The sequence below is a fragment of the Acartia tonsa genome, chromosome 10 (assembly GCF_053477335.1).
Source record: "Acartia tonsa isolate MP-2025a chromosome 10, ASM5347733v1, whole genome shotgun sequence".
NCBI classification, from domain to species: Eukaryota; Metazoa; Arthropoda; class Copepoda; order Calanoida; family Acartiidae; genus Acartia; species Acartia tonsa.
Window position 1 is genome coordinate 26879946 of NC_137269.1, and position 23286 is coordinate 26903231.

Consider the following 23286-nt stretch of genomic DNA (forward strand, 5'->3'; position numbering starts at 1 on the left):
TGAATTATTCACCTATTTTTACCTATTTGAATTTAGTTACCTGCGGGAATGACAATATCGTTCTTGTTTGGACTGTAGAAAGCATTTACAACTGCCGGGGAGGATGACCATAGATCCTAGACAGAAATAACAATATCAACAACGGATATATAAATAATTGGATATATCACCAAAAATTCGCCTGCTCTAATAAAATGATGTTTCCATTTGGCTAATATAACGATATTAGCCTTTTACCACCCCCTTTACCTAATCACCCCTCTTACCGAGGAAAAGTACTGGCCAATAAATGAGGACTATAGAAGCAACCTTAATAAACGACAAAATTTCTCCTGTCATAATATCCACGCATATTATATCCATTATATCAACATTAAAAAATCCACTACTTTTATTCAAATGAAGTGAAAGGTTCGAGTCCATGTAAAAAAATATACATATATATGATAATTGAAGGCAGTATTTGGTTTTAAAAATTTGTTTAGTTGTTAATTTGAACATGAATTAGATATTACCATGCATACTACATACTAAGCCTATTATACTGTACAAGTGAACAGTGATCATAACCTAACCACCTGCATTATAAATTAGGAATGTCAACCATGCAATATGAATAATTGTACTTTAGAGAACCATGGGATTCTGTCATGTTCAATTACATAAACAAGAACATGAAGTACTTTTAAAAATTATAATACTCAGGGGCTGTCATTCAGCCAATTAATTCCATTTAAAAATTGCCGAAAATTAAATATTTTGTTGTAGAACTTGTTTTATGATGTAGCTGAAGGGAAGTGGGTAAAAAAGGGGGGGGGGTGTAATAAGGGAAGAGGGCTGTGGGCAAATTTTCACTGATAATTGTTTGTCTGAATCACATTACTTAGTTCCTGATAATACTTAATTCAATTCTTTGATGTTATTTTAACTTAATTCTTGTTTTAAAGGAAAAAATTGGGTCATTGGAACCAGGCAATTTAATAACTTAATATGCAAAATAAAATACATAAGAAACAAATATTTTAAGGTCAAGATCATGTCTCTACAATAAGTATTATAAGGATCTCAAAATATTTGAAGTTGCCAATTTACTATGGAAAAGAACCTCAAATTTCAAGGGAATATCAAAACTATCTTGATTAATTTTCAAATGTCATTGAAAGGTTTCTGTATTAAAACATGGCCCAATCATTAGGTCAATCTTTCCTACATAATAAGTATTTCCTACATAAAATTTTTTACCAAATACTAAATAGCATACAGCTACTACAAACAAATCACAAAATTATGCATTAAGAGAACATTAACATAAAAGTCGTGCAATCAAACTTACCATATTGACTTGAGTGCCTATTCTAGCAAGATTTCTGGAGGCTTCCATTCTGTTCAGGTTTATGATATTTTCTAAAATAAAAGGATGTTTGTTTTTATATATATGTCACAAGCGGCTGCGCCCTTTTCATCTAGGGGCTCTATATTCGAAGGAATATAAAAGGGCAGAAAAATAGTCAAAAACCATACCTGGACATAATTATGAAAATAAAACAGCCCAAAACCTATAAGAATCACTGTAAAGGGGATCCATATCGGTTCAGCTGTTAGCGAGATCCTTTGCTACAGACTAAAAAGCTTACTACTTTATATGATAGGATTTTAAATAACATGACTAATTTTCTTTTTTTGTTATTTGATTCTCAACCGATAATTTTCCTTAGATTTTCCCCTCCTTTAAATAATAAAATTTTTGAAAAAAGCACCCATAGTATTTAGGCCAAAACATAAGAAAATATAAATATAAAACTTTGGGTACCAGTGTAAATAACAGTTTAATGGCTCCTCCCTCCCTGATAAACATGTACCTTTTAAATAAAACTACAAATATATGATTAAATTAAATGATAAAAGTTTTAAAATGTAAATTGCTAAAAAAAGTTGTGAATCCCATCCTCTATTTTATCTTAGGATAAATCTACAGATAATTTTTTTCTTGGGCTCAATCAAGTAGAAACTTATTGATTAAACTTTCAGTTGAAAGATATAGCTCCACAGAAAGGATTTATGAAAATTATTTTATTTCTAAATCAACATTTTAATTTTTTTATATGAAATATATCATATTATTTGATATAAGATTTTAATTATTTAATATTTATAACTCTTATAGTCACAAGTAATTAATTTGCGAAAATTTAATTACCATAAAACATTGAGGTATAAATTTTGCTTTTGAAAATATTTACTATAAACATTTTTTGTACTACTATAAAAACGGTCTAATTTTTTATCTCCTTTCATAGATCTTTTTTTTAAATAGATTTAAAATGCATTTTAAATCCTTCTAAATGCATTGTTTGATGAATCATAAAACATTCAATTCAAGATGAACTTTATATGATATGTAAAAGGTTTTTATTGTAGCAGATATATAAAAAATTTAAAAGAAAACACAGACAAATATCATACAAACTTAATTTTAAAGTAAATCCTATTTATAAAGAAGTAACTTAGTAAGCTTTCTTTGTCTGTAGATAATGATCACGCTAACCGCTGAACCGATATGGTTCTCCTTTACAGTGAAGCTTCTTATAGGTCCTGAGATGATTTTAGGCAATAATTTTTTATAAATAAGTCTGAGTAAGGTTTTAGGCTATTTTTCTGTTCTTCCAAATCCATTCCAATATAGAGCCTCTAGATGTTAGGGGCGCAGCCGCTACTATAATCTAATACGTACAATATAATTTTTAAAATCTTTGGATTATTTAATTTGGTTAAAGATTTTATTTTCCAGGACATAGGTATACCTTTAACTTACCTAAGAAAACAGTTTGATTGAGCCTGATATTGTTGTATTCAATGTTAAGTGCTGTGGCATTCAGAATATAGTCAGGATATCCAATCTTCTCTTTCATCATATTTGCCTAAATACAAATATTTCATTATAATTTATAGCTTTACTGTTAGTTGTCACTTTTTCTACAAATCTGCTTCTGGACCTTTAGTTTTTTCTTTTCATTTTCCATCCATAATGGTTTCAAAACTAATTAATATTTTTTAAAAGAAAAGAAACTCATGATACTTGCCACGGACAGTTAGTTCATATAATAAATGTATAATTATAGATGTATAACCCAGACAACTACCTGGTGTCATTGGTGGGGAACTTATAAGTCTGCTAACAAAATGCTTTGTGACTTTTGTAGTGACTTGACTGTGTCAATATTTCCGACGCCATTGGCTGATATTAAAAGACCAAATTGAAAATCGGCACAGGGTCCCTAATCCGTGAACATACAGTTATTTACCCCTAGTCCTTTCTAGTCTGTTACTTAAATGTTCATATTATTATAGCACATATTCCAATTCTAAAGAAAAATAAAAAAATTTCAATCATACAATCTATCATTTATCGTTAAATGAAAATATATAAAATCATCTTCAAATAAAAACCCATTTTATTTTTCCACAAAAATATTTGTTTTCACCATTGTTGAATTTGATTTGAAATTTGATTTTAAAAAGATTGCAAAGGAATTCGTGGAAACCACAGTTTGCATTATATGTGCATACTTGTACCATACAATATGGTTCCAATTCCATGTACATAAGAGTACCTCAGAATTTGGTCAGGTTAGAGTACAAATACCTGACCTCTCTAAATAAAAAAGGTTATGCAAAATAAAAACATATTGAAGTTACTAAGCCTCTTAAAGCCCTTGAAGCTACGATGCTCTTTGTCCTTTTTCCTTGTAAATGTGATAACTTGCTTCAACTTTGATGTGTTATCTCCTTTTCAATAACTTTTATATTAAAGAGTTGAGTTGCTATACTCCGAAATGACCTAATCCTAAGGTCCTCAAATGTACATACCAATAGAAGAAGGTATATTAAATCAAGCTATTTATAAATTAAGATTCGTGAATCTTCTAACAGCCAAATCAACTTGTCGAATAACCTTATTATAAGCAAATCATAACGAACAAACTGAAAGTCAGGACCTCACACAACATAGTTAATGTGAAGCTAAAGAAACCGCGCGTAAAACGGTCTTTTTTTTCGCGATTTCATGTGAATCATTTGATTATTTATGATTATTTTAACACTTCTATTATTCGCGGAGGGGTGCTGCATAGGGGGTTGCCTGTCAATAATTGGAATAGTAATGCTTAAAATGGGCGGTCAGTTATGCTTGTCTATGCTTTACAAATAGCTTTTCTCATTTCAAAATTTCAGGAACATACCAACAGAAATTCTTCTAATTTTTCCATCTCTTTGTAAAACTCAGTTTATTTCATTTCATGAAATTTAATAAGAACAAGGATGGCAACATCCAAAAAAGCGAAGCTCTGAAACGATAGAACAAACGAACATTAACACTCGCAGAGTGTCAGAACTGAAAAAGAAGACTGTAAATGTATAAATCTAAATAAAATTGTAAGTGAATTTGTTGCAAAAACTGTTTAAGTATAGAATACTGTTTAGAACATATACACATTTTTAGGACTTAAAATTAGAGATGCTTCGCTTAAAACATTATACCTTGTTGTGATAAGAATAGGTATTCCAAACATCAGATGTATAGGACAATTATATCACATAAAAATTGTTGTTTAAAGGTTAAAAACCAACAAGGTTTAAATGTTCGCACGGATTTTCTGGTAACGATTATAGCGTTGCTACGTTTCCTAATTCGTACATAATCATTATAGAAATTATCATGCAAAGTTTGAAATTACGTATAGGTATCATTTAAGTATAAATTGCATGTTTATAATCTTTATTTTCAGAACTAAGTGTTAAAGTTAAGTTTAATTGTAGTAGATTAATTAAAACTGTATAATATATAAATGTTTGCACTTTCAAAAAATGCAGAATGAAGAAAAAAGCTTAATAATTTTGGTGCAAGTGTTCTATCTTTTATGAATAAGTGTATAAACACTTTTAAGTCATAAAGTAGCTATGTTAATAAAAATAAAGCACGAATTAATAAAAAAGATAAGCGTACCTTTTCCTTGGCCACCATTCTTGTTTCTTCGTCCATCCAGTGATTATCCTCTAGTAGTTCATTGTAGGCCTCTCTGATAGTATCAATCATTATAATAAATAAATCTTTAAAAGGTCTTAAATGGATACATATTAGTTTTAATTCTTAGTAAATGTTAATTCTACATTCTAAAGCTTAGGCCTATAAGTTAAAAAATAAAATTTTCAATTTTAAGGCGAGTGTTGACATACCCCTTCTGCAATGCATGCCGATGGTTTAAATTATATAAATATCTACTAAAATCGTTTCAGTCATGTTTTAATTCAGTTTTGATGAAATAAATAGAAATTTAATTTGTGTACTTTAGACTTAATAAAAGCATTTGATGTTGCACTTAACATTTTATTCCTAACTATAAATCTGTAATTTTATAAAACAAAATTAATGAAGAAGCCTGCAAAAAATAAATCTTTTTAAAACTAAAATTTTGTAAAAAAGTATAAAGTTTTTATGTGGACCAACTTGGTTTTGCAAGAAAAGCAATAAATCTCTCTGTTATCATCTCATAACATAGTTTAGCACGTCAAATAAACTATTTTACTAAAAACTTAAAAAAAGGGTTTATGGAACATTTTCATTTTTCAACCTAAACTATGCATTTGCATAGAATTAATAGTGAAGGGGTAGATACATGAAATAAATTGTAAGAGTTAAGGTCTTTCTTCAGTGATACTTCTATTTTTTGATATTTTTCTTTTTTGACTAAACTGTTAAGTAGAGGGAAGAATCAACTCCACTTCTCCTAAGAGTCCCTCTCCAGGGGCGTGGCCGCTAGTAAGATAAAAGAAATATTATAAGATTAATTCCTGATGCCGTGTATCATCTCTAGAGCCACCTCTTTGCTTTCATGGTTAAAATGGTCGACAACAAAGAGACTGCTCACAGCCATTCCCATTCTTTTGTTTGTCCACTCAACACACATGTTCCATCTATAACACATTAAGTTGGTGAGATATATGATTGGGTTACTGAAAAGTGGTAGGGCTAAAGTCCACTTCACGCACATTATAGTCCATCTATAACACTTTTAGTTAGTTAGATACATGAATGGGTTACTGAGAATTGTTAGAGCTAAAGTCGACACGCTCAAATTCTATCAATAACACTTTTAGTTGGTAAGATACGTGAATGGGTTACTGAGAATTGGAATATAATATTTTTCGGAACATAGAAAGAAAACGAAGTTTCCGGTTTCGTCGTTTTTTTCACAGTAGCCTTTCTCCTATTTCTAGCCCCTGCGGGGGGCTCTAGCCCAGCGGGGCAAAAATTAACATTTACTTAACCTAACCTAACCTAAAATAACCCTTCAAAAGCTGCTGTGAAAATACGATGAAACCGGCAACTTCGTTTTCTTTCCATGATCCTATTTTTCTTTTTTATTTTGTCCGTCCTTCAATTTTATTAAGGTATGGCATATACAAGAATAAAAGATAGACTTTCAATATACAGTAATCTATTCGTTTCTCTAGCTGTTATTGTACGTATTCATCATTCGAATCATGCCTTGGGACAAGGATTTGTTTTATGAAAAAATAGCGATGCATTATCATTTTTACCTATAAACATCCCCCACCCCCATTCTTAAAGTTTTTAATATCAAAACAAGTTTCTAGCCATAGCGGCCAAGGGATTGGACCCCTGAAAGACCAAATTCCAACGGGGTAAAATATTTGAGGGTCTCTCATAACTAAATATTACTTGTTCTAATCTAACTTAAAATAAGCATGAAAATCCATCCCCCAGTAAGAGTAGGGTTTTAAAGTTCAATAAATGTGCGCCTTCCTCTTTGAGGGGAATTCTAATAAAACAAAACACTATTTGATTTAAGTCTTAAAGCTGTCAATTAGCTCCTAAATAAACCTCAAATAATAATCTTAAATCTTAGATTTAAACTTTTGAAATTATAATCCTGTTCTTTAAAAGTGGCATTTTTCCTCTTCGTGCCTTTATTTAAATTATTTAATGAATTTGACATAGGTGGAGTGGTACAACTATTTTCAAAAGCCTAACCACTAGAGGGCTAACCAGTACCCAACATGACCTAATCTAACCTAACCTAAAGTATCCCTTCTCCTATTCTCAGTTTATTTCAAATTAAGGTGGTCTTTGTCCGACTAGGAAATATGAGGGACACTCTCTCTTGAAGGGGCGTCGTAGCTTAGTGGTAACTTACGGTGCATGTGGTGAGAATTCGAGTTCAAGTCCCCATGGGGTAACTCGAATTTCTTAGTCGCAATTCATTCACGCAACTTCCCCTTGGTTGTGTAAGAAGGGTGACAATTGGGTAGTTTGGATACCCAATAGTCTCGTACATAATATCAGTGCAGCCCTTACCCAAGCTCCTCTGAAGAGAGCGTCATTCATTAGGGTGACTTAATTTGGGACACCTGCCATACTCGGCGAGGGTGAGGTAATAAAGAACGGGTCAAGTACTTGTACTTGAGCGTGGACCTTGAGCTGGCCCTGGTGCTAGCATACAAAAGTGTCTCGTTCTACTCCATGGCTACTTAGGTCCAAACACTAAGAAACTATGGCTACACACACACACACACAAACACACAGGGAAACTCTCCTAATACTACAATTTATTTTTCCTAATATTCAATTTTTACCTGTTTCTTTCAGCAAGAACTCCAAGTAACACACGTCTAAACTCTGTTCGAGGGTTTTGAAACCTTAAAATAACAAGTATGTAAACATCAATAAAAAACAAAGCTCAAAATAAGATATACGGGAAAAAACTAACAGTTAGCGCTTGAAATAAAATAATTATGAACAAAATCAGTCTTAAATAATTTTGAATACAGGATATAATGTATAATAAAGTTTAAAATCGAAAGGACAATTCTAACGATCAGAGTTTTATAGCACTTATGACTAGATTTATGTTAAAATTGAAAAATAAACCTAATTTTTTTATGTACTTTAGATATTGGTACCAAAAATATTAATAATTGTTTGGTTTGGTTTAAAAGGGGGGGAAATCATTAAAAAAAACTATTGTCATAAAAGAGAAAAGTACTTTTATTAAAATAGTAAACCTATGATAACAAGACATTTTCCTTGTTGTATATATACAAAAAAAAACAGTAAGCTTATAATATATAAAAAGAGAAACCACATAAAATTGCCCAGAGTAAATAAATAGAGATAGCGCATAGCCCTAGGGGTGTCTATAAAGGTTTTCTACCCTCTCTAAGCTTTATAATAACAAATAATATATAAAAAGAGTTGTATTTCTCATTATCTCACCTAAAGTTGATGTCAATAGAATATATTATTTCCTCTCCGTGTACTTTGTTGTCTTAAAAGCAAAGCTTTTCTACAATTAAAGAATACCCATCCTACCGTCCGTAAAAGATTGTGCTATTATTGTAACTAATAATGTTAGAACCGTCCTATCGATTGTAAATCATGCATTATTTCTCCGTGACAATTTGGTATATGGAAAGCGTAGCAAATCGTAAATTTTAATATAAGTAGAAATACGTTTTAATTTTCGCAGATTTTTATTGGTTATAATATAATATTATAAATGTAACATAGGCGTCCAAGGGGGGGGTAATGGGGCGATTACCCCCCCCCCCCCCCCCACAAACGATTTTGGGGGTGCCGTAGGCACTCCCAAAATTTTTTTCATTTTACTCCCCCCATTTAAAATTTACCCCTACCCTGGGGGTGCCGTAGGCACCCCCAACCATTTAGGAGGGGGTATTTACCCCCCCCCCCCAAACAATTTTGGGGGCGTAAATACCCCCCCCCAAAAATAAAAAGCTTGGACGCCCCTGAAATGTAATAGTATTTTTTTAGATTAACACCAAATTTTTGTGCAGACTTTTAAGCTTTCTGTTCCTTCAATGCTGTCACTCTATAATTGTCTCTATGTCTGTCCGACAAACTGCTTTATTGTGCTTTACTTTCTTGGATTATGATCCATGTTTACAGTATTTCCTAAATATATATAAGACTCAAATCTGATCATTTGTCAATAATGGTCGCAAACGTTTTTTTTCTTCAAATTTGCAGTTTAATTTAAAACTTATAACAGTGAAAACTTAATACTTTTATTACATAAAAATTTTGTAAGAGGCCTCTTGTGTAATATGAATACTATTAAATTAAAAGTATAAAGTTAGTAAGAAAATTAACATTTTCACTGAAAAAAACTTTCAACTTTTGTCCCGAGATTAAGGATAAATTCACATAAAATACAATAAAAGAGTACACTTGTTTCAAATGTAAAGGTAAGTAGCACTTTTACAATATTCTGTATTTTTAAAAATATTTTTTATTCTTTGTTGTTTCGAAGATTTTGAAGACTAACAAACCGATTTAGTTTCTTATTATATTGAAACTTAACATAAGTTTATCCTAAATATACAGACCTAGGAGCGCAGCTGCTCCTCACATTGTAACATTAAACATACTTTATTTCAACTTTTCTAGTTTTATTTCGTTGATTTAAAAATGTTATTCTTCAAACAAAAAAGCTTAAAAAATAAAAAAAATAAAGCTTTTAATAGATAATATAGAATTCTACGATATACAAAAAAGGATCTTAAGTTAATATTAATTATCAATAGCTTGGATAACAAAAAACAAAGGAAAAGTACTTTACGTTGGGATATAAGAAATACTAAAGAATGGAATCTAACTTACTTTGGTGGCAGGTAGGGCATCATCTCCATAACAACTCTCCAGATTACATAATTGTAAACAACCTAACAGGCAATTTCCCTTGTTCTGACAGCGGATCATCATTTTTGTTTGGGCGGGGGATGGGTAATGTAGCTATGTTGTAGAGGCGAGGATTTTTCTTAAAGGTAAAACTTTTTTTTTCAAGCAATTACAAAGAAAAAACTGTGTCAAATGCTCTTTTAAAGTCAAAAATAAACAAATTAAACATCTATGCTTAATATTCATTTTTGGGTTAAGCAGACATAAGACAAAAAGAAAGTAAATTTGGTTATTTTCTACGACCATCTAATACATAGATGATAGCACCATAAGGTTGTTTTATAGGTCAGTATAAAAAACAGCATTATCATTTCTTTTCTTAAGAATCACTTTTAAGTAATTAAATAAGAATATATCTTTAGGGATAAGACAATTAACGATAAATTAATGTACATCCCAAATGGTAATAAACAAAATTACCCCTTCTCTAGATTAAGTGTCTTGGTTTCAAAAACGTTCCTCCATGTAGACCGAGCCAAAAATTTGATAATTTATATTTTGATAACATGCTTGCTGTAAGGCTTAGCTATTAGTAATTGTAATCGTTCTTGGCAGAAGGGGGGGGGGGGTTGGGGGGGGGGTATTGATCCTGTGACAAAACAAGGGATTATTGCACCTTGGGGTCCCAGGAATCCAACAACTTGCCAAGTTTCAAGAAATACGGTGTTGCATAATTTACCAACTAAAATAATAAACAAATATTACATTTAAATTAACATTTTCATATGTTGTGATACATTATAGATTTTTTTGGGTATAGTCCCTTTCGTTGCAACGCCTCTTAAGTGGCGTTTCGTCGTATTTTCACAGCAGCCTTTCTCCTATTTCTAGCCCCTGCGGGGGAAATTGCCTAACCTAACTTAACCTAAACTAACCTACTAAAAGCTACTGTGAAAATACGACGAAACGCCCATTAAGAGGCGTTGCCACGAAAGAGACTAAACCCAATTTTTTTTCTGTTTTAGGATTCTTGCGGTACTCAGTTTCTAACTCCCGCCCTTTTTTAAAATGATTTCTATAGTTGATTAATCATATTTTATTACAGATGAGTATATTTGCATCTCTCAATGAGATAAAATTTATCAGTTTTTGAAAAAATAACATACAAGTATATATACTAACTATTGGCTTGTAGAGAAGTTTTTAATACAATACAAAAAAAGATTAAAGCTGACATATGTTTTAGGCCAAGGCATTCTGCCTACTATAAATATTCATGTCGCGCACCTGACATAGCAGCAGTAGAAACCATTTTTAATTTCTTTAGTTATGACGCGTTGTCGGACCGAGATTCGAACCTATCACCTTCCCGACGACGAGCGGATGCGCTACGTATTGAGCCACGGTCGCGGGTTATCAATTATATACATACATTTAAATGACGATATTTTTAATGACACTACCGACTGCGCCTCTAGCATCCAGATGCTCTGTATTTAAAGTCGGAGAGAAGACAAAAGATGGCCACAGACCATTATAATAAAAAAAACTAAATAGCATAGAACCATCCCAGGAACTATATAATTCTTGCCTAAAAAAGGAGAACTCGATATATTAAGTGATTACCGAGATCTTAACGGACAAACAAGAGAAACATGTTTGCATATAGTATATTATTCTGGCTTAAATTAATGTATATTTTAACTTGCAGAAAATATGTACCTGTAAATCCTGTGGCATTTTACCCTCCAGAATAACATTTAAATAGGTTTTCCAGTTCACTTGTGGGGTCAATTCTTCTAGGTCTGATATGTTCATCTAAAATGAATAAAAAAATAACTTTTAACACTATTGACTCTTTGGATATTTTGAAAATTTAAAATGTTTCTTTTGGCTTCAGTGGCGTGCACCCGAAAATTTGACACCCCCATTAAACCAAAGCCGAGAGGGTTGAATCATTTGACATGTATTTATTTCACAGCATCCTTCAATTTAAGCGGGGTGTGACTTTTTACCCTGAAACTCTACTTGGGTATTCTAGGGGTGTGTTACCCTTGTCAAGAGGGCTGTATGGGGGCATAATTCATTCTGCACGCATCTGCTTCTATTATTTCTGTTTTATTAAAATAATATGGGTAATCTTGTACTTGTATGAATTTTATAAAGTTAAACAATTATTATATTAAAGAAATTACTTTTCTAATCATGACCCGTTGATTACCAAATTATATTTTCTCAAAATAATTGTAGGTAGGTACTTTATAACCATTTATTTTAACAAGACCAAAATCTTTTGTGCCTCTAAACAATAGATAATACGTCAAAAGTGTTGTAAGAAAAGATGACGTTTTTATCTAATTATTGTATTTTTTATCTTTCTAAAAAAATTGCCAACCGTGGACTATATGTTGGGCCTTGGCCCCTTAGTTTATATATTTGCATGTTGTATGGTCCAAGTCTCTGTAAAAAAAACTCGCCATATCAGAAGTAACATTATCTAGTTTCTACTGCTGCTACTTAAGATAGATAAGAGCCGTTATTAAACTTAAAACTGTCGAAAATTTGGATATTTTGTCGGGGTAAAACTGGCTTTGAGATGTTATACCAAAGGAAATGTGTATGCAGGGTAGAAAAGTGAAATAGATTGAAAGGAAAATTATTCCACATTTCAATTGTTTCCTATCCTGATCCTTTTATACCTTACTCAGCTAGATCTAGAGTTTATGATTATGCCCTCTATGGATTGGTTGTATGCAAAGATGCACAGATAAATGTACTAAGCTTCATTATCATACCTTATTGTACCATTGTCCAGTATCTTGTCTTTCTGTATCATCTGAGGTTATGTTCGCCAATTCTGTTTCAAATAATACAACCTGAAAAAGGTTAGTGTTATTCATTTTCAAAAAAAAAATTTAAATAAGTAAAACATGCAGTAAAATACCAATAAAAAAGTCCCTAAAAATGAGTGTATTTTAATTCTTGATTTTATACAACTTTAATTTTAAGGATTTGTAGGGCACAAGTCCCTAAATAACCATTTTCTTATTCGTTGGCTTAGCAACTTTGGGGACTTTATTGCATTTTGATTGGTTTTATCATTAATTCGAGTGTCCAAACGTTTCAACCATTAGTTGTAATCTGCAGAAAGGGTAAAAAGGTGTATAACAATTGGAGGTATATATCAAATTATCGGCCATTATCTTATCCTTTGAGATCCCCGCAGAGTTAGTAACATTTTTTTTTCAGTCTAGGAGAAGGTGGTTGTGTGTTCTTCAAAGCTTTTACTAAAAGGGATAATGACAATTTTTAAGTCAAAAGGTACACAAATATTAAAATATAGATTGACATGTGAATAGAATTGAAATGAAAGCATAATTCTAAATCTACATGCATAAATTTGTTGCTGTGAATGATAAATGATTGTTAGTAAAATGAAATGGTAAATTGTGCTTAGAAATCTGTAAAATACGCAAGATTAAATCTAACATATTCCACACAAAATGCAGCACATTTAAATCAGTAAAAGTAAATAAAAGATGAGTGTCGTTGTATCAGAATAATAAACATTTGAATTTAAGCCAATGAGAGAAAAGTTTCTTTATGTGTGACCAATCATAGAGTAATCAGTAAGATTATGATTTAATCCAATATAAGAAGAGTGTCTGTGTGACCAATTAGAAAGCATGATTATAATTTAAGCCAATAAAAGAAGAATTTCTGTGTGACCAATCACAGGGAAATTTGGAAAACAGTTGTATGTGTCCAATCAGAGAGCCTATTAATAATTTAATCAAATAAGAAAGTGTGTCAGTGTGGGGGATCAATCAATCATGGAGTAGATTCACAACAAAAGTTTTATCAGTTCGTAAAATGCAAATATAAATATTTGCAGTGATTGTGTGGATACTGTGTCACCAACATGAATTTGTTGTGCAAAGGAATAGGAAAAGCTCGGATTGACTAGGTGCACAAAGTTTTGGGGGTTACAACACCCAAACTTTACTTTTATATACTTGCATAAATTGTTTATCTGCATATTTTCAATATTGCCATACCATATACTTTAATAATTCAAAGCGCAAGAATATCAAAGCTTTTTTTGAAGGGGTTAAAATAAGGATTTTAAAAATGTTTGATGGGGATAATATAATGTATTTTTTTTGGAGGGTGTAAAATGAGGGGTTTCAAAGTTTGACGGGGATAAAAATCCCTTAATCCCACCCCTTGAATGTCTATGTCCAAGAGTATCATTAATGTATTTTTAAATTTTAGCGTTACTGCAAATTATTTTTCGCATAGAACATTTTAAATTTTCATAAAAAAATAATTACATTGTTTTAAATAGGGTTGGGCCGGATATCCGGTGTGGCCGGATATCCGGCCATTTTCAATATCCGGCCGGATACCGGATATTGAAACTATCCGGCCGGATATCCGGCAATATAATCCTTTATATTTTACAAAAAAAATCTCTGGTTTTTTAAAATCTTAAATGGCTGTAATTTTTTTATCATTGAAGCTAGAAGAACAATTTTTTCTGAATATGTTATCTTTATGTAAATTTCATATTAGAAATCTCAAAACATACATTTTGGCGGTGGCAGCAGTTCTTGGCAGCTGCCAGCCGCAAACCGACGGTTTGCAGGTTAACGGCAACGGATTTTATGAAATTGTAATATGTCATGAAGATATATAAAAAAAGCCTAAGTTTAAAATTTGAAATCTTCAAGTAAAAATTTGCGGTCACAGGAACCGTTTAAAGATTTCTGGAGACCTGGAGGTTCAGGACTTGCAGGATTATACCTGGAACCTGAAATCAACTTGAACACCTATATTACATATGAGGATGTACGACTATAGGATATTTTAGTATTAGATAACATGAAATGCTTTGTTGAAGTAAAAAAATATTTTTACTTTTTACCTGAATGACCTTACCAGATTTGCTGGCATCCTGTGCCCGCCAGGAAGGAGGTATTAAAAAAATTTCAACTCTCAGTTATGTGTCATACCCATATTTCGAAAGTCACTTTGTTATAGCCTTCTACCTTTTATACACAGAAAATGGGATAGAAAAAAACAGAGGAGGGGGGGGGGGGGCAGGCATTCAACGCCACATCCCCGCCCATCCTCCAACCGTTAGGGGTTGATATTACTGATTGAGGGAAGTAATAGTTCATTAGATTTATTTGCTAAGAAGAAAGATCATTTAATACTTACTTAATTTTTAAGTTTTAATCTTGATTTTATCCTATTATACAAAGTAGTAAGCTTTTTTTGTCTGTAGCGAAGAATCTCGCTAACCGCTGAACTGATATGTTCTCCTTTAGAGTGAAGCTTCTTATAGGTCCCAGGGTGGTTTTAGGCTGTTTCATTTTTATAAAAAAAAGTCGTTGTAAGGTTTTAAATTATTTTTCTGCACTTTCATGTCCCTTCTTATATCCCTAGATACTAGGGACGCAGCCGCTAGTATAATATAAAACACTAGTTTATGAAGAATTTTTTTTGCGGGTATAGTCCTCTTTGTGGCAACGACCCTTAAGGAGCGATTATTCGTATTTTCACAGTAGCTTTCCTCCTATTTCTAGCCCCTTGCGGGGGACTCTAACCTTGCGGGGCCAATTGCCTAACCCTGCGGTGCAATCACCTAACCAAATATAACCTAACCTAAAATAACCTATTAAATTCAATTTTAAAAATACAACGAATCGCCCCTTAAGGTGCGTTGCCACAAAAGGGACTATATCCTTTTTTGATACTTTTATAGTAATTTTGCCGGTTATCCGGCAAGATATCCGGTAATTTGGCCGGATAACCGGATATTTGCCGGATATCCGGCGTTGGCCGGATATCCGGCCGGTTACCGGATATCCGGCATTTGAAATCAGCCGGATATCCGGTATCCGGTATCCGGCCAAAAAAATATTCGGCCCAACCCTAGTTTTAAATCAATATGACTATTATTCCATAATTTTATTTGGCGTTCAAATATGTAATTCTGTGTGTAGTTTAATAAGAAAAGTTTCCATGTTAACATGAACTTTATATTTCTACACATATTCACAACTAACACGCAAATTTTTAACTATATTAGGTAGCCCAAATAAACATTTATTTAAAGTAACATTTTTGAGTACCTATCAATGTTATAAAAAAAAGAATTTGGCGATAAGAATATTGCAAATTACTCGTAATTAGAGATTTAATTGCACATTACAAAATGCAGTAAACAAATATCTAACAATTAAATTATTCGACAGCTTGACTTTTAAATATCGTTTGAGATTTAAAGATTTAACTTTAAAACACATACTACGAAATGTCGACACTATTGCCCCCTACAAAGTTATGAGGCAAATTTGTGTATTCCATAGGGGAACAGGTATGGCAATAAATAAACCCGGAGATTGCAAAAAAATCTCCCAATCAAAAGCGTTCAAAGTACAGATGCATCAATGATTTAACAAGATTGACAACATTTGTTAAAGCGAAGCTGGATAAACAGTTAGACAGCGCTTTAGATATTATAACAACGAAATTCTAAAGTCTTAGAACACATACCTTTACTGAAAATCCGCCCAAAAAAAATCCACCTTTATGCCCGAAATTGCTTATAAACAGAATGCATATTATAGACGGTCTTACATTTTAAGTCTTGGTTTTAGAGATGCTATGTTAGGTATGAAATTAACATGTTTATGTAACAACGACTGCTTGTGCTTATATTAGCGTCAAGCCACGTGTCCTAAAAACACAAGTTACCTGTTGCAATTGTTCATCAGCTACCTCTCTGTCAGCTCCTAACAGAACAGCAACCTAGACAAATAAAATTGATGAAAAAATACTCAGACATTTTAAATTAAAAGACAATAAACGAAAAAGAGGGAGGTCATTTTCTAGTAAATCCCGTAAAGGTGTGTGTTATAAGGCCTAAAAATAGTAGTAGAACGATAAGGTGCTCTATATATTTGTATTTTCTATTGAATAGAACAATAGGGAAGAAATTTTTTTTTTTTTTTTGATAACCGTACCTGGAATATCTTAAAAAAATAAGAAATTTCTATCAAATGCTTTGTTTGGCTCAAACTGACAAAAATTTTAAAAAAATATAATTATAATAAATCAACCTGTAAAGAATGGATTCTTTCTTTGTTTAATGGTATAGATTGTTCTTAACCTTTACCTTGTACCTATAGAAAACATTATTATTATAATTATATTTTTTTTAATTTTTGTCAGTTTGAGCCAAACAAAGCGTTTGATAGAAATTTCGTATTTTTTAAAGATATTCCAGGTACGGTTATCAAAAAAAAAAAAAAATTTCCCTATTGTTCTATTCAATAGGGAATACAAATATATAGAGCACCTTATCGTTTTACTACTATTTTTAGGCCTTATAACACACACCTTTACGGGATTTACTTGAAAATGACCTCCCTCTTTATATACAAACTTAATTATGATAAACAAAATTATCGCTTCTGTAGATTGAAATTATCGGTGAGAAATTTTGAACAGTGGTATAATTTACCAATAAATTTTTTTTATCAAAGGTTTGAAGCCAACGATAAAAAACAGGTATTTAGCATTTTAATTACATACTTAATCAAGCAATTACTTCAGCGGATTAGAATAGGATTTTCAGGTTTCACATTGAGAGAACCAAGTTTTAAATCATCAATTTTTGGAAAAACCGGTCAAAATTTTATTAAATGAGGTATTTGCTTTATCCATCAAAAAATTTAAAATTTCTTAAGAAACCTATACATTTTGAGGCGATAGAGGTCAATGAAGAATCATCATGTAGTTGGCTAGAGTATACATTTCAATTTGTTTTATTAACTTATTAAAATATCTTAACGCCCATTTAATGCATTTAGATAACAATAAAAGGACTGTACCTCTTTCATATAGGTATGATAGGCAAACATATCTCCAGCAGATCTAGGATTCAGATAATATTCTCGACTTGGTAATCCCAGATGAGGTTGATCCATCTAAACATATAATTATTTACAATTACTATATTAATATTATCGACTTGGTAATCCCAGATGAGGTTGATCCATCTAAACATATAATTATTTACAATTACTATAATAATATTTTTGACTTAGTAATCCCAGATGAGGTTGATCCATCTAAACATATAATTATTTACAATTACTATAATAATATTCTTGACTTGGTAATCCCAGATGAGGTTGATCCATCTAAACATATAATTATTTACAATTACTATATTAATATTATCGACTTGGTAATCCCAGATGAGGTTGATCCATCTAAACATATAATTATTTACAATTTAAAAAAAAAATACTGACCTTTCATTTACAGATATAGAAACCCCGTAAAACTCAAGAAATTATTTATTAAACTTACTTTGACATGTAGCCCTCTGATTAGTAAATAATGTTATTTTAATGCTTTCCGCAAAAAAGGAAATCTGCCAAATTAAATAAAGTGTGAAACACACAGAGACAAACTTTTTTGAGACCATTGTTTTAGAGGTCCTTGGAGACATACAAACGACAAGAAAGCTTATAGGTCCTTGGAATGTGTATAAATAGGAAGGAGCTACCTTCCCAAGAACTATTGCCCCTAAAAATAATTTAACCCCCCCCCCCCTCAACAAAAAAAGTAAATTGTTACTCTTTTTTTAAACTAAAATGTTAAATATGGGGGGGAGGGGCTACTTATCCCCCCTTACCTTAACTGGTAAGACTGGTATTATACTATACCTGTAAAATATAGTCACTGCTAGATCTGTCATCAGGACCCACCCAAATATCCATCAGAATTCCCTGGTTTACCAGAAACCTGAAAACAAAAGATTTTACTATGCTAAAGAGTTCGGCCAGTAAAGATGTTAAAATAAGCAGCCTAGCGAAGAATATTTGTTTTATAAAATTAAGTTTTGCTTAATCTAACCAACTTGCAATTGATACAAATGCCCTTTTTCTTTTGGATTGGGTAGTTTCATATGAGCGAGGTTTCATCTTTTTACATTAAAAAAAGTAGGTATTTCAATCATTTTCCTCCTTAAGTGTTTGAATGATTTACTATTCATAATGTTGTTTGAATGAATTATACCTGGATTCAGCAATGACCTCAACAAGTGGGGGAGGATCCTTCCATTCACCTTCAGCTAACAAAACTGGCCAACCTCCCAGGGAATTCAGAACATCCCTGAAAACAGTAAGTATGATATTTCTTCAAAGTTATCCATGCAAAACAAAAATAACCTGGGAACTAAAGGGATAAGACAATGGCCAATAAATTGATGTACATCCCAATGTTGATATACATATTTCCCCTTTCTGTAGATTAAAATTAGTGTTTGAAAGGTTTGGACACTCAACTTAATGAACAACTAATCAAAATTTATTAAAAGTCTCCAAAACTATTAAGCCAACGAATAAGAAAACTTCATTATCACACGACTGGTGTAATAAACAGCTCAATGTCCCCACTTTCCCAGAAAATAACAGTTTTTTATTTAACTCCTTTTTTTAATGTATGAGCTTTGTCTAGAAGTCCTAATTGTGTGTGGTAAAAGGTCGGGCCTGTTATATGCCAAGACAATCTTCCCATCCTTACTATACTGTCCAGCAAAGCAAATTTGGCCGAGAGTCGAACAAATTAACTTTAGTTGTCTACCGACTTAAACACTTTTTTTTACATTCTTTAAAAATAAGATTTATATTTTTTTTGTGAGAATAGTTATTTCTCGCATCGTATTATAAACGGCTTTCCGCGGATAAAGAAAGTACAATTATGAGATTAAAACTAGTTTTTTTAGCCCCGAGGTGCCGAAGGCACCGACTAAAAAAACTGGTTATGAATTTATGATTGTACATTTCTATATTCGTAGAAAGCTGGATATAATACGATGCTAGACATAGTTTTTTCGTATGGATGAGAACCGGTTCCTATCCGCCGGATTCGAATGAATACGAGAAAAATGTTTAACAATTTCCGACCAAATATTCAATCCTTTCAATTCTATTGCCAAACAATGAAAACAGATTTTCTAAAGTTTCCAAAAATGGATAAAAAAGAGATTGGAAGAATATGTGTTAGTAAACGAGAGTTTTATAGCCGCATTTTTATATAAACTTTCAAAAGTTACTTATTAGAATAATTCCAATTTAACAAGGGATCTTATGAAAATGGACCATAAATTCACAATAATAATAAACAAGTACCACCTAAGTTAAATTACTGGTTGTGAAGTTTAGACCTATCAAAGTTCTAAAAAAAGTTTTTGAGCTAGCTAAAAAGATAACGTGGCTATATAACTTGGGGCAAAATTTAATTTATAGTCCAATGTCCCATCCCTCCTTGATTTGAACTTACAGATACATTTTGCTTGTAGATTAAAGTCTCTAAAAATGTTATTTACCTGTAACGTCGATAGTACTCTAGTTTTTAATGTCCAATCCAAACTTTAGCGGTTGACGAGCCCGGAATTTAAAGAATATGTGTTTGTAAAGCGTGCAAATCTACATTAGATTGTTTCTTGTAGAAAATAACATTTTACATTCTTCCATCGTGCCTTAACACACACATACACACTCACTAGCATACAAATATGTATTTTGTAACATTTTATGGTGAAGAATATAAGTTGACTATTGATTACTTAAATGTCTATGCAGTTTTACAGATCTTGATTCACAAAACAAGATTCTTAATAGACATTTCTTTTTTTAAAAAAGGTCACATAATTTTAATTTAGTTTTTAACTAGCTTTTTAATTCAAGCTGTTTTTCTATTGTTTTCAAACCATTTATGCACCTTACTCTTGTAGCTTTGTACACATTCTCAGTAAACAACATCCATTTATACACCCTATTTTGTTAGCTTTGCTCAAACTCTCAAGTAAACAACATCTATTTTTTCACCTTACTTTTTTTAGCTTTGTTTCTACTCTCAAGTAAACAACATCCATTTATACATCTTACTTTTTTAGCTTTGTACACACTCTCAAGTAAACAACATCCACATAAACACCTTACTGTTTTAGTTTGGCTCAAAATCACATGGAAACAACAAATTTGTATATACCTTACTCTTTTAAATTTGGTTACACTCTCAAGGAAACAACATCTGTGTGTGCGAATGGGGCGTTTGTCCATATTTAGGTATGGAGACCGCTCTTCTATGAGTATTACTAAAACCTAATGTTAATGCAATACACATAGACATTCTCATCGTCGGTTCGCTTGTTTAGAATGCTTAACCCTCTATTCCCACAAGTATAATACGAATTTGGTTGAGCTGGTGGAAGCTCAACAAAAGACCCACGCGAAGTATTATGTTGCTTTAACCTAAGAATAAATGGTTGGTTTTGATATTCGATCAGAATTATACAAGTATAGTTAGTATTAAGGAAGGAAAATGTTTTTATAAAGTGTATTTATATTACAAGTGCATAAGTTAAGTATGAAAATATTTACAGGATAAGCGTTAAAATTATAAGTAGAGTAGGACAGAAATGTGCCCTAAGTCCCAAGCAGTGAATTGTGCTAAGTGTTAGAGTTCTAACATAAGGCCTGAGCTCAATTCATGCTAAGTACTAAGGGGCCTAAATTTAAACTACAATGCATGCCAAACAACTAAGTCATTACCTTTTAAAGCCAGAAAGAGAAGTTGATGGTAGGAGAGTTAATGAATAACTGAATAAATTCAAGAGGTACATGCTATAACATTAGCTCTGGACCAGGATTTTAGTGTTTGTCTGTGCAATTAAATATCTGTGTGTTAATATGTGACGTAAATCAGGCATGGTTGTAGGCATACATACTTGTACTGGTTGTTTATATGATTACATTAACTATAAACATAATATCTTTAATAAACATATACTATTAGCAAATCACATACAGATTACCATGAATAGGCTAGCGTTACCCATATATGGTGTCATATAGGTAAAGATTGGCCTATGAATGCATAAATTGATACAAATAATGCCTTGGGCCTAGCTAAAGTAATTGTGTCTTGCCCCTGAGTGCTACTAGATAATTGCGGGGCACGCGTCAATCAAATATTCATAATATGCTCTATAAAGTGTTGACTTTATATCAAGCATAGATAGATAGTTGTGGATGCGAAGCATTTCTGTAAAAGTCTCATATGTACGTTCAAAGAATTTGAAAATTGAGGATCGCATCTCCAATGGGGGTAAGTTGTTAAAAAAGAAAAAAGAGAAAAAGAAAAAGTTTAGTAGTCCCAGTATATAGGCATATATAATAAACTATAAATGTATTCCAAGCTAAGTTAAATACGCTTTCCATTAAGAAAGTAAGCTTTGCGTATTTTCATAGCTGGGTATACAAGATGATAAACCTCCCAAATAGAATACATTCTTTTCTTGAGGGGTTTAGTTTTATCTAACATTGTCACATCAATAAATGTTTTTGCGTTGGTTGTTCTGGATAGTTCAGCTTCTTCTGATGATGAACTAGGTGGTGAAATGCTCTCTTTTGAAGTGTAGGTTGAGGTTGGGGGTGAGGTAGATATGTAGCCAAGGGCATCCACTTGTGCTACCTCGTTGCCATTCTCGTCCAAGGTGATTGAGTGATGTTCCAGGTCATAGTAGAGTTGGTTGAGGTCATTGGTAGAGAGGGATAGTGTGCTGCTGGAGCTAATGTCACTATCGGTCTCCACTCTACTATCTTCTCTGGTATTCAGGGCTGTATTTAACAAGAAATTCCTGATGGTGATGGACAGGTTCTCTGAGAATCCATCGTACTCTGGTGTGGTGGTAATGTTGTTGTTCTCATCTATAGCGTCAAGGTATTGACAGGAACACAACCGCAATCCGTCCAAGGTAGGGTGGTGGTAGGGCTCCAATACTCCATGATCATCTAGGTTATCTCCAGGCGGGTCCATGGTAGATCCTAAAAAGAGTTAGTGCGCGTGCTCCAACCGGTTCCTTGGGGTATCCTGGCTATGGTAATCTAAACAAAAGAACGTTTAATAATCTTTTTATTAATCATTTTATCCCTGGGATATTCTAGAAATTCTTTTCGTTACAGATAGACCTATAATGGATTGATTAGTTATCTCTATTTCTGTTAAATATAACTGTTTCCTGAATTTAAACAATATTTTATATAAAAATTTATAAGTACAATTAGTATTTACATATCGTATTAATTTCTTTGGTTACATTACTCGTATATATGTATATAAGGTTTTACTGACAATAGTTGATAACCCTTGTTTGTATATTTTGTATATGTACATATGGTTTATACCATTGTTGGCATTAGCTGTATTTATGTTATTTTTAACACGAATAAATTTTAATCATTTTAAAGACTAATGTCTTACATTACATCGCTGTCAAGTATACCTTTTAGACTTAATATCTACAAAATATATCGTTCGACGTCCGTAATTAAATTTTACGTAACAATAAGTTGTCAACCCTTTGTTTATGTTTGGGCGGTCAAAAGTGATAGGGGTTGGATTTGAGCGAGGTTATAAAAAGCTGGCGGCCCAGTAATTATGCTCATTTTATTAATAATTGTCTTTGCGAGCGGAGCTTG

The 23286-nt window shown here is 32.2% G+C and overlaps 2 protein-coding genes across 2 annotated transcripts in view; both read right to left on the reverse strand.

The window, feature by feature from the left end:
• Positions 1-23286, reverse strand: part of unc-13-4A (BAI1 associated protein 3) — a 253039-nt gene that overhangs the window by 39423 nt on the left and 190330 nt on the right. The gene's annotated exons all lie outside the window — the stretch shown is intronic.
• LOC145329748 (neprilysin-1-like) overlaps positions 1-23286 on the reverse strand; it is a 59618-nt gene that overhangs the window by 12858 nt on the left and 23474 nt on the right. The window contains exons 7-20 of the mRNA XM_080174127.1: positions 18818-18913; positions 18466-18544; positions 17623-17718; positions 16484-16537; positions 12514-12594; positions 11441-11536; positions 10395-10460; positions 9701-9762; positions 7654-7716; positions 5848-5970; positions 5003-5075; positions 2813-2918; positions 1334-1404; positions 41-116 (exon numbers count right to left, since the gene is read on the reverse strand). Coding sequence (XP_080030253.1) covers positions 41-116; positions 1334-1404; positions 2813-2918; positions 5003-5075; positions 5848-5970; positions 7654-7716; positions 9701-9762; positions 10395-10460; positions 11441-11536; positions 12514-12594; positions 16484-16537; positions 17623-17718; positions 18466-18544; positions 18818-18913 — 1142 coding nt within the window. The remainder of the gene's footprint in view (positions 1-40; positions 117-1333; positions 1405-2812; positions 2919-5002; positions 5076-5847; positions 5971-7653; positions 7717-9700; positions 9763-10394; positions 10461-11440; positions 11537-12513; positions 12595-16483; positions 16538-17622; positions 17719-18465; positions 18545-18817; positions 18914-23286) is intronic.